Source organism: Cucurbita pepo, chromosome 1 (assembly GCF_057944985.1).
Source record: "Cucurbita pepo subsp. pepo isolate OVF chromosome 1, ASM5794498v1, whole genome shotgun sequence".
NCBI lineage: Eukaryota > Viridiplantae > Streptophyta > Magnoliopsida > Cucurbitales > Cucurbitaceae > Cucurbita > Cucurbita pepo.
Window position 1 is genome coordinate 13,641,185 of NC_141798.1, and position 11,831 is coordinate 13,653,015.

The 11,831-nt window shown below is 35.1% G+C and overlaps 2 protein-coding genes and 1 non-coding gene across 5 annotated transcripts; all 3 read right to left on the minus strand.

Annotated features, from left to right (window-relative positions):
- Nucleotides 1–480: 480 nt before the first annotated feature.
- On the minus strand, nucleotides 481–4,154 carry STN7 (Serine/Threonine kinase domain protein). Of its 2 annotated transcripts, XM_023697623.2 has the most exons (10): nucleotides 3,520–4,153; nucleotides 3,352–3,438; nucleotides 2,857–2,979; nucleotides 2,479–2,580; nucleotides 2,186–2,354; nucleotides 2,008–2,101; nucleotides 1,741–1,834; nucleotides 1,591–1,647; nucleotides 923–1,336; nucleotides 481–786 (listed from the first exon to the last, which is right to left on the minus strand). In XM_023697623.2, exons 1-10 carry the CDS (start codon nucleotides 3,970–3,972, stop codon nucleotides 625–627), a joined length of 1,755 nt encoding a protein of 584 aa, XP_023553391.1. In that variant the 5' UTR covers nucleotides 3,973–4,153; the 3' UTR covers nucleotides 481–624. The 2 variants fall into 2 exon arrangements, with proteins under 2 accessions (XP_023553391.1, XP_086973607.1); XM_087117481.1 differs by lacking the exon at nucleotides 2,857–2,979 and having other exon boundaries at nucleotides 3,520–4,154.
- A 1,850-nt stretch (nucleotides 4,155–6,004) lies between these two features.
- Nucleotides 6,005–10,732, minus strand: LOC111810836 (V-type proton ATPase subunit F). Of its 2 annotated transcripts, none has more exons than XM_023697641.2 (5): nucleotides 10,582–10,732; nucleotides 10,101–10,176; nucleotides 9,439–9,520; nucleotides 6,807–6,889; nucleotides 6,005–6,437 (listed from the first exon to the last, which is right to left on the minus strand). In XM_023697641.2, exons 2-5 carry the CDS (start codon nucleotides 10,161–10,163, stop codon nucleotides 6,273–6,275), a joined length of 393 nt encoding a protein of 130 aa, XP_023553409.1. In that variant the 5' UTR covers nucleotides 10,164–10,176; nucleotides 10,582–10,732; the 3' UTR covers nucleotides 6,005–6,272. The 2 variants fall into 2 exon arrangements, with proteins under 2 accessions (XP_023553409.1, XP_023553415.1); XM_023697647.2 differs by lacking the exon at nucleotides 10,582–10,732 and adding an exon at nucleotides 10,433–10,572.
- LOC111783064 (small nucleolar RNA snoR2/U65) lies at nucleotides 6,973–7,114 on the minus strand. The gene has a single exon (XR_002813274.1). It is a non-coding gene; the product is annotated as a small nucleolar RNA snoR2/U65 (small nucleolar RNA).
- Nucleotides 10,733–11,831: the final 1,099 nt, after the last annotated feature.

The window sequence follows — 11,831 nt, forward strand, 5'->3', positions numbered from 1 at the left end:
TAAAGCTATATGCATTCATTTTGATATTCAAAATAGTTAACATACATTATATAAAACACCCTTCATCTAAGTAGCTGAATTCAATTTTTTTTCTAAACATTTTAAAATTTCAATTGAAATGCCTAATAGTAATTAAATGAATGGAGCAAAATCAAATCTCTTAAGACATTAAAGGCAAGGATAAAAAGAAATACATACCTTAAAGAGTCTTCAATAACAACAAAGTTAAGATGGGTGTAATGAAATTTTGAAAAGTAATGGTTTAAACTGAAAAGTTAGGTTCAATGGTACAATAAGAACGACCTCTACCTCTATAGTTCATCATTATTTTAGCAATTTTTGTTTAAATAATGTTAAACTGAACATAATACCCATTTTGATCTGTATTTTTCACATTCATAACTGATAATTACGTGCAATACAGTTGCCATACATAGACTCCTTTCAGTGTCAATAGAGGATTCGATAAGATACCTGACCTGTTTGAAAGGCTTTTAGTATGCATCTTTTAGATTTCAGCTTCTATATCTTCAATTGTCTTTAGTTAGAACGGCTACACAAAATTTACGACCACAATAACAAAAAATAAGAAAACTTGGAACTATACATACATACAAACTATCTTCATTCCTCTCTGGGAATCCACCTACTCCACCACAGGCTCTTGCTTCGTCGGCTGAACTCGTCCATGCTTTCGTTTAACGTTTTTAGGATCTTCCGTTGCACCTTCAGAATCGAAGCCAGAGCGTTTCTTTCAGCACTCGCTTTCTTCTTCGGCACGATTTCCTGCAAGTTCAAAACAACAAGACAACATTCAAATTTCGTCTACAGCCTAACTTTTCAACCCATTCTCTTATTTTTATCTATGACAGCTTTGTTTTTCATTAAAAAGAAAAGAAGAGGGCAGTTTTCATAAACAGACTTTGAGCTCCAGAAGCTGAGCTTCAGTGAAGCCGCCATCCTGCTCAGTTCCTGATTTTGCCATTAGCTGAATGATCCAATTAGCAGCTTCAGTGTAGTCTTGCTGTGTAGCTCTAAAGAATTGCAGCCTCAGTTTCTGCACCAAGGACAGAGCCAATAAACCTTCCCTGTCGAAGTATGGGTGAGCTAAAGCTGCCTTAGCGCTCGTTCTTTGTCGTGCTTTGTATCGAACCATTGACGTCAACAGTTCCCATCCTATTCCTTCATCTAAACCCAACAATTCAAAGCCCTTTCTTAGGTCAGCACTGGCACGAGGCTCCACGCTTTTCCTCCACGCGACTAAGTCATAGTCACACCTCTTCAATTGACGGTTAAACTGTATGAGGCCGCTATCTGTCCGCATTGCTGGAAATGCCTTCAAGAACAAACCAAATTGCAAGTGTCACTAATAACCAATATGCATCAACAATAATTTGAAAAATCACACTCTGTAGTTCATAGTATTAACATCATTACTTAAATGTTGATATAGCATACTGATTGGATTAGAGCAATGCTTCAGTGTGTTAAAAAAGACATACTTAATCATCACTCATCACTTCAATCAGCATGTCATGTCAACATTGAAATATAGTCTTAACGAAGGAGACTAGTTCGAATTAGACTTACCATCTGTAGGAAGATGAGACCGGTGCTGTAGATATCAAATCTATCAGGGAGGTTCATCTGTTAAGCCCATGGCATATCATCAAACTCAAACCATTAATAAAGCTTAGAAGTTTTAGCATTGCCACATGGACGTTTTACAATGCTGCGTACCTGCCATAGGACTGGGGAAAGTGCGGTTGCCACTGGAGCCGAGGGAGCGGATGGAGTTTGAGTGCTCATGATATATTGCTCTGGGGCAGCATATCTTCAATGGGAACAATCATAAATCATTACACAAAATTGATATGAAAAGGCATGTCCAGCAGCAGTTTCAGACTAAAGCTACCAAAACTACCGAGACCGAAAATTTTGGATCAATTACCATAAAGTTTCCTCACTCCCCTGATACGTTCGGTTACATAATTAGAGAGAACATACCTAGGATCCAGTAGAAACTCCTTTGGAATATAGTTAATGCCAACTCGAAGATCAGCTGCAGCTCCAAGATCAATGATTTTGAAAGTGCGAGATCCTGCTCGGGTATAAAATGAGAGAAGAAAATTGTTAATAACATAAATTCGAATCAAAGCCATATTTATTTGCCTTAGCTAGTTACCTTCAGAGAAAATGATATTCTGTGGCTTGATATCCCTATGCACAATCCCTGTGGAGTGAAGACTATCCAATGCAAATAAGAGCTGTCGCATTATGGTCTGAATGATTCTATTCTCCCTTTCCAACCCTTTTGGCAGCTGCTGGCCCTCCCCGAGAATCATCCTCTCTACCTGACTTTCAAAGCCATCACTTAGCTATCTATATATTTCGGAAGCGTAAAAGTTGCAGCAGCGAAGTTACATCACACTAACGCCTTATTCGATTCATAAGTGTTTTATAAGAGAGAGTACCAACATTATAGGGAAAATCTTTGGATTGCATTAAATCTGCCAATGTAGCTTCCCCTTCAAACTTCCATATGAGCCAATATTCCCCACCTCCTTTCTTTGAAGAATTCTGGGAATAAATTCAACATTAGTCAAAATAACAGAATAACTCCAACATATATATAATGATTTTTTTTAACGTAAATGGATTTCTAATGACTAATTTCTTAGTTTTCCAAATGTAGCAATGTATTTTAAAACCTAGGAATTAGGGAACATAAAAGGGAAATGGTCGCTATACTAACTTATTTTTTCAAAACCAAAAACCAAACATGATTCTGAAACAGGCAATTAATAAAATGATGTCCTAAATTAAGAGGGTATTAATAGCCAAATGGAGCAACACCTCAAGGAAACCATACACGAAGTCTGCACAGCTATTAGCACAAGCTCGTCGCACTCGTTCGTTCATCCAAATTTCAACTGCACCATACTCAGTAGCCTTTTTCAAGACAAGGTCGCCTTCCTTCTGGTAAAAATGAAAAACTATATTTTAACAAGTGTATACATGCATTCGTTGCACATTAAGTAGCTAAAGCTATAGCATTCATTTTGTAGTTCTATCTTCCTCAAATAATACTAAATTCTAAGACCAACAATTTTTATGATCACGGCCGTTAAAACAACTAATAATTTCTCATCCCACAGTGCTTTTAAAAATCTAAAAACACTTTAGAAGGAGTGCTTGATTAGCACTTTTATCGAACAATTGTTTATCAAGATCACTACACTAAGAAATCTAATCTAAATTTCAATTCAAACTCACTCTTAAGGGACAATAATGATCAACTTAAATAAGCTGAGAGGTAAAACTAAAAAACAAAGCAAGCTCCGAGTGTACCTTCTCTGAAGGATTTTTAGCCAGTGCCACTCTATAGACCACACCAAACGCTCCTTCTCCCAACTTCTTTCCCAAAACAAAATCATCCTGCCAATAGAAAAGAAATTCAACGACGAAAATTCTCAAACATCAAAGAAAACTTGTGATATAAACTAGACATTGGCAAACCTTTCTGAAAGTGGGTCTGAAAATCCTCTCGACGAATGCAAGAATAAACATATCAAAGAAGCCAGGAGCCACTCCAGGAGTGGCCCAGAGATAAGAAAGAGTGCCCAAAGCCAGAATCGCACCAGGAATTGTGAGAGTTAATCCATTAGGCTTCGGCAAAGTGCTTCTGTAAATGATATCACCGCACTCCATCACCGTACAAGGAAGCCCCACTCCCACACCCACAAACAGATTATGAACCACATCGATGAGCTCGGTGCCCAGAGCCGAAACCACAACCCTTCTCGGATTCTTAATCGATACCCTCCAACAGTAGGCCGATTCGAAGGCCGATTTGTGCTTGAACCTGATCTTCTTGCCGAGAAATGGGGAAGTGGGGTGTTTCAAATGGCGCGGCTGGAGCTTTGAGACTCCAATACTAACCCCACCTGCTGCAGCAACGGCGGCGGCCATGGATGAAAAGAGTGAAAGGAGTAATTGGACGAAGGGGAAGGGGAAGGGGAATGCCAGAGAATAGATACTGGCGACGATTGAGTGAAGCTTTGAATTTCGACCACAAGTGTGAATTTCATTTTTTTGATATTTTTCTTGGGAGGATCAATAAGGACAGTTTAATTTTCAGGTAGTATTGTGATTGTGTGGAGGCGAATTGGTGGGTTGGATTGGAGAAGTAATAAGCACCACAAATGACACGCAGAGTTGCGTATTTGAAATTTGGGCTTATTGGTTGCGTTGGTTCATCAAGTTTGGATATCTCGATCTTCTTAAAATGTTGGTGTCGTCTTGTAGAGGTCGACGCTTGGCTTTCACTGTTTCTAACTTTGATATGTCTTTTATTTTCTTCTCCCATCCTTCATTTTGAGTTTATGATGGAGAATCAATTTGGTTGGCCACCTCCATTCTAATGATTTTTTTCTCCAAAACTAACACATGTATTGTTATTACTAAGACGAAAAATATGTTGACTTAACCATTTACATATAAAAAAAAAAAAAAAAAAATTAAAAAAACCCCTTATAATTAAAAGGTTCCGACAATATCTTTGGAGTCAATTATACTATTGTTTGGATCAGTCCTCATCACGTCTATCTAAAATAGAAAATTAAAAAATAATTTTGATGAGTAAAACAATTTACTCCATATGTAGCCAATTTGTTATCATCAAGTTGTATAATTATCTTTCCAACATATTTTAAGTTTTATTTGCAACATATTCTTTATAGGTTTTTGGTTTGCAACATATTCTTTATAGGTTTTTGGTTTGAATCGAGTCCTCGGTCCAACTATTACCTAGGGTCCTAGTCTCATCAACTAGGACCTTTCCATCTATAATAAGATATTTTGGCTAACTTTAAATTTTATCGGTTGACTTTATTTATGCTTACTATAAATTTTGAACTCATATGTAAGACTCGTTCTTGGTTAATTATGAACAGTCTACTAACTATTTGACAGCCTAAAGTAGCACACAGCTGATGGTCAAGAATACTCATTGTCCTTAACTTAGCATACAACACTTCAGTTCGGGTTTTTTGCGTGGATTAGTAGACTAAGAATACTAACACATATCTTGTAACAGCTCAAGTCTGCCGTTAGCAAATATTGTCTTCTTTAGGCTTTTTCTTTTTGGAACTTCCCCCTTTTTCTTTTTGGAACTTCCCCTCAACATTTTTAAAGTGTGTCTGCCAAAAAGAGGTTTCTAAACTCTTATAAAGAACGTTTCATTCTCTTATTCAACCAATATAGGATCTTTCAATTCTCCCCCTTCGAAATCCAGCATATTCGTTGGCACACTGCCCTGAGTCCGACTCTAATATCATTTGTAACCGTCCAAGCTCACCACAACAAATATTGTCTTTTTTGGGCTTCCCCTCAAAGTTTGCAAATATTGTCCTCTTCTCGAACTTAACATCTACCAGCTCATATCATTGTAGGCATCCACAGACTCAACATAAGCATGACTTGTGTCAAAAATGTGAGCCATTGAGCACCAATGAGATCCCTTAAGTCATCAACAATCTTCTTGGTTTCTATATTTAAAATTTTTAACCCGTCAAGAAAATTGTTAGAAATAGAAGATGGATACGCAATTTGATCATTAACTCTAATATTTTTTCATAATCTCAAACAATTGAGTTTCAAGGAAATGTAACTTCCAAAAAGAATTTTCAGGAAAAGAATTTTTGAAAATTTTCTTGCAAATATCTTAATACCTTTTGCCATGACATCACAAGTTTCCCTCTGAACCTTTTCCACTGCTTTCCCAAAAGAGCAAACTACTCAAAGAGTGGCAGTAGGGATGAGAATGCTCAGAAATAGTCAATGCAGAAATATCGATAGATGAACATAATAAGAAAATGCTTTGAAGTAATAGAACGCCTTAAAAATAGAACCTGTGAATTGAGTAAAAATACCCTTGTCACAGTCGTGGAATATTATATAATATGAAACTGTGAAATGGACTGGATTTAAACGCCAAAAAAAATACGGAGGCAAATGGTTTTAGATATATGTAGATGTAATGCCTCTAGGTTGCAGTTTTAAATGTACGGAATAAGGTACAAGAAAAACAATGGGGTTGCTTGGATACCCACGAGGAGCTCCTCTAGCTCCATGTTTCTTCAAGTTTTATTCAAGTTATCAAAATATGAATAGAATCATTACAAAATATGTAATTCTACTGCAGAAGAAAGCGGGGAACACCAACCAAGTGCAGCATGTTTGAAGAAAGGAAGATGACTTGGAATATCTTTTTAACGCCTCCCAGATGCCACCGATTCAGTAGAAAACAGATTCTTTACTCGGGAAAGAATTGAATCGTGTGCCGGGTCATATGGGTGATCCTTGGAAGGAATCTCCAATATCGCAGGAATTGGCTTGTTATAGCTATCTACCAGAAACCTGATCATGTTTGCAACCTGAAATAAAAAATAAAAAAAAAATTTGTTTCAGTTTGATGAAACAAATATTGAAAACTTAAACCAAAGCAGATGTTCCTAATGGCCACAGAGGAATAGAAAGGTGTAAACATATAGGAACACCAAATAGGCATTAATCCATAAAACAGGAGGGAGGGGTTTCATAGGATTTTTTGTTCAAGGAAAAGGCAACTAGTCAACCAATAACGGAGTGTTAGGAGTAATTTTAGACCAAAATCACTTTTGTCATGTGATTTTGGGCGTGACAAAAGTGGTTTTGACCATTCCAAAATCACTCTCAAACTTTTAGTCACAATAAAACAAGTCATACTTACATTGGATAGAAAGGGAATTCAGAAAACAACTTACATATTGACTAATCATCACTATTGCAATATCCTCCCTTGTTGTAAACTCTTTGAAAGCATCTTCAATTTGTTTGACAGTTGTCTCTAAGACGTTAAGAGTTAAAACTTTAGAGACATAAGAAGAGGATAGAAAGACAAGTCAAAGTGCATATTTGATAAATGGAAAACACTATCATCACACAAAATGGCTCTGTAAACCCATGGAATAAGATGAACAGATTCCTATCAAGTAGTGAAATTTTTGTTTTTGGTTTAATCACAGCACCATCGGTCACTGCTATTTAGCTATCAACGACGTGGCATCAAACCAAAAGTTGTCTTAGAGACATCAGTACAATAACACGTGAAAACATTTTAAATACACTTCATTTGCAAATATTAAAAACAGCTATCCATACTACAAAAAGATGATTTACTACTGCAGGTCTTTGTATAATGCGAGCTAAATTCCAGTGCTAGGCCGGTCAATCTGGATTCTAGATCACACACACACATATCTCATGCAGAACATTTTTTTCTTTTAAATAAGAAACAAGAAGGTATGGTATTACAAAATAAATAAATAAAATAAAATAAAAAATAAAAAAGGAAAGCGACGTCCCTAGCCAAAGAAGACTGCAAACATTTATTTCCAATGGGGAAAAGGAGAAATAAGTTCACATAAAGAAAGTGTCGCAAATGATAGAGAATTTAAGAAATGATCTAAGGACTTCTCTTTATTGATGAAGATTCTATCATTCCTTTCAAGCCATAAAATCCAGAAAACATTAGTGAATTGAAGCCAAAGGCCCTTCTTTACCAAAATTGTTGGTAATAGAATGTTGATGTCCAAGGGTGGACCACAACCAATTGAACGTGGAAAGAACATAATTCCAAAAAAATTCAGCATAGGAGCAATGAAGGAAGAGATGAACTTCCGACTCTAGATCTTTATTGCATAGAGGAGACACCATCTCAGAAACCCAAAAAAAAGAAACACAAAAGGTCCTTTCAATTAATTTTTTTTTTTTAAATCTAAATGAATGGAGATGATGATAATTAAACAATAATAATAATAAACCAAAACCTCTTGATAGTTTGTCCCTTTAATCTTTTGGCCTACTCAGTGAATAATTATTTTTCAAATAAATTTTTAACTAAAAAAATTAAACATTGCCAATGCTAATGTACATATCTATAGCAGCCCAGGACATGAAAATGTAGAAGCTATGTCATAAACATGAAAAATGAAAGAAGCTATGTCATCAAATTATCTTATTTATTATATCAAGGGACTGAGCATGGTATTCAACAAGCTTCAACTGGACCTACGATCCAAGGCCAAGAAGATTCAATAAGTGTTCCTTCTTCATCTACGAGACCATTTGGAGCTTTGGAAGTTAAGATTTGCAAGGTTGAAGTGGAACATAAGAAGATTCAATAAGTGTTCCTTCTTCATCTACGAGACCATTTGGAGCTTTGGAAGTTAAGATTTGCAAGATTTGCAAGGTTGAAGTGGAACATAGGGTTATCTTAAATAGCACTTGCTCAATAATGTCCTTGTAGACTTTATTTATTATTTTAATTTCATAACTCTTTTTAGTGGGCATTTGAAGGGTAGAAGAAGAACTTGTCAATCATGGCCACTCACTTCTTTTAGTGGCTATGTGAAGGATGGGGGGTTTCTTTTGTGGAGAGGCTATAGATACCCACAAAATGGCATGTAAAAACAAGATTATGAGATTATAAATGAATGAAATGAGCTCTCAAATCGAGACTTTCACCCTAAAAAATTTGAGCATCATTCTTGCCATTTCTAAGATTTCAAGTCATTCTTAGGGTAGATTGCATTCAAGTCATTCAATCAAGTCTTGATCAAATTCCATGGTGGAACGACTCAATTTAGGGCAAAGTTTCAAATCTTGCATCTAGATCTTTGATCTTAAGAGGTAATCTAATTCGATTTTTGTTTCTTGGTTGATCCGAATTTTGTATAAGAAGGTATTAATTTCTTTGATTCAAGAGTCTAACTTCAACAAAAGCTTGGATCGTTGGGCTGAGGATTAGGATTGACTTATCACAACTACTTCAATCACAGTTTAGTGTCCCACCTGACCACAATTTTTATATCATAATAACAAAATTCTATCATGAACAAAAATTGAGACACTCGACTTAATAATAAAATATAACCATATTTTGTTAATTTGATTTTACACACAGATTTGTTATAGCCATTTAATATTCTTATAGGTCAAATTGGGAAACAAAATTACTACTTAGGGGAAAGTATTCGCTGTTTACCAAATTCCATCTTAGCTCTGATGATTTTTTCAGGAAATTCTGCAATGATAAAACATAAATTGGAGGGAAAACAAATTTTCATCTTGGTTTAGACCAAATCCTTAAATGTGTCAAAACTAAGTTTCAAAGTGGAATACTACAAGTTTTGGAGCTAATTTAGAATATCATATATATCACTGGGAATTTTTGTGAAAAGCTAACGTTCAAAATGGACTATCTTAAATAACAAGGATTTCAGCAAGCTTCACACGATTTAGACACGAAGTGAGAGCCTAACAAAATAGGATGTCAAAGCTACAAGCGAAATGGAAAATCAGAGTTCAAGATATTTGCATCAGAGGGATACTTACTAGAGTCCACTATAAGGTAATTAGTTTTTCTTCGCAGGTCAACATTACCAACTCCAGCAAGAAGAAATCCAACCACCGTATCCTATTATAAAGAAATTTCAGATTAAACGTATAACCAAAATCCATGCATAGTTCAAGATACAAAACACAACAGAATAAACTGGAGCCCAATCATTATCGTTATGTACATTTTTTTTTTTTTTTTTTTTTTTTTTTTTTTAATACAATATCATCCAGATGCTTTATTTTTCCTTCAAATTTGCAATTGACTGAAGAATAAACATAAAATTACAGAAGAAAAAAATTAAATAGTGGATGTTTATCTATCAAAGTTGACAGTTTCATAGAAAAACTAATACTAAAGATTTTACTGTTGGGTTCAAGACTAACTACTATGTAAACGTGATTAACTAGCAGATTTGCTTTGACACACATACAAGTAGAACCCTATTAAGATTCGGGTTTGCAAGGTACTTGAACCACATACGACACAAAATAAGATCACATGTTTATCTGTTCAAAGAAAACCAAACACCAAAATCACATAACAATAGGATCAAATAAGTACGGAATATTGACTCCTAGTGAAATTCGAGTCAATTTAATAGTTTAAGGTACCAAGAAAGAAAAGCTGTTGCAATATGGAAATGTATTGGGCGTACCTCATCAGCAATCATAGAAATAAGCGCTGAGTTTTTGGTGGGGATTTGAGCTTTTCCAGCCATTTACGAGATGGAGCTACGAAAAGAATTATAAACAATTATACTGCTAATCTTAATTAACAAAACACGAAAAATATTTGAACCAGAAATGAAAAGTTCGAACAGAAAATCCGCATAAAGTTAAGCGGGATCAGGGGCGGGGAGTGTTATCCCAACTGGGGTCAAATCTCCAATTCACAGCGAGATAGGCAGAAGCAAAAGAAAAAAAGGAAAAAAAAAAAAGAAAAAAAAACAAGGGAACGAAACTGAAAGCCATGAGATTGAGAATTTACAACTCAGAAATCGAACAATGGGGTTTAGGGTAGCAGTGAAATTCAAAGTTTGTTAGTGAAAATCAGGAGTAGAAGAGAAGGGATTGAAGCTAGGAATCGAGATCCGGCGACAAAAAGGAGGGTGAGGTGAAATGGATCAGTGTAAATACCTAGAAGCCGAATTTGTGATCGGAGGAATTTTGTTCGTCGGACACGGAGCTTTCCAAGATCCGAAATTCGAATGCAGGCAATCAAGACAACTCTCTTCCATCCAACACCGACGGGTGTACGTTCTGATTCGATCCGGTTTTGGCTGGACTGAATACTAAACCGACCTGATTCGGGTCAGGTCGTTTCGGTTCAGTTATAATTTCTTTACCCGGTTCTCTTTTTTTCTTCTTTAACCGGTTCAGTTATAATTTCTAAACCACGGTGGTATGATATTTTTCCCTTTATTTTTTATTTCTCAAAATGTCTCGTACCAATGGAGATATGTTTTTTTATCCACGATATTCCTCTTAATTAGTCAATGTCTGACTATTCTTCTCAATAATCTTCAACAATCCTCTCCTCAAACAAAGTATATCATAGTCTCCCCTTAAGCCTCATTCTTTGGAACCCTCGAACAAAATACACATTTTGTCAGGCACTTGAGTCACTTTTGACTACACCTTCGAAGTTCACAATTTTTTTGTTAAACACTTGAGGATTCTATTAGCATGGCTAAATTGAGGGCATGACTCTCATACCAAATGATAAGGAATCACCCCGAGAGAAAGTAAGATTTAGATTACCAATATCTCAAGGAAAAAACACTTCTTTAGTATTCGAATCACTCCACAAGCAAGATTGAACATGTCAAACTTGAATGATTCTAAACATGCAATCTAACTACATAGAATGGTAAAGAAACTTAAACCTTGTTATTAAAATATCTCTCGGCAAGAACATTTGATTGAGATTCGAATCACTCCACAAGTAAGATCGATTTGGTCAAGCTGGAATGATTTTAAGCATGCAGTCTAAATTACATATAATTACAAATAAATTTGTCATTGCTAAACAAAATCACAAATTTTGGGAGAAATATATTTTTGGTGAATCAAATGAGACATTTTAATGGTTGGAGTTGATATTTGGTAACATTTCGATCTATGTCATCAATTTTCTTTAAATCAATTAAAAAAAAAAAAAAAAAAAAAGCTTTTGACTCATTTGATTCTTAATTATTTAGAAGAGAGAAAAACATAAAAAGAAAAATAATGAAAAATATATTTAATTTTTAATAGAAAAATATCAGATCAATACAAATTTTGGAATTGATCTAAATATATATATTTTTTTATAATAGATATAGAAATTGATAAGGACAGACAATGTGTAAAAGTTAGAAAAATTATTTAGTATTATTTGCAGCTAT

Coding starts and splice junctions, on each gene's coding strand:
- LOC111810836 (XM_023697641.2), bottom strand. CDS start 10,163: ATGGCTGGAAAAGCTCAAATCCCCACCAAAAACTCAGCGCTTATTTCT. Junction 9,521..10,100: donor TTTCTATGATTGCTGATGAG/GTACGCCCAATA, acceptor TCTTTATAATAG/GATACGGTGGTTGGATTTCT. Junction 6,890..9,438: donor TTACCTTATAGTGGACTCTA/GTAAGTATCCCT, acceptor TTAACGTCTTAG/AGACAACTGTCAAACAAATT.
- STN7 (XM_023697623.2), bottom strand. CDS start 3,972: ATGGCCGCCGCCGTTGCTGCAGCAGGTGGGGTTAGTATTGGAGTCTCA. Junction 2,102..2,185: donor GAATATCATTTTCTCTGAAG/GTAACTAGCTAA, acceptor ATACCCGAGCAG/GATCTCGCACTTTCAAAATC. Junction 787..922: donor CTCAGCTTCTGGAGCTCAAA/GTCTGTTTATGA, acceptor TTGAACTTGCAG/GAAATCGTGCCGAAGAAGAA.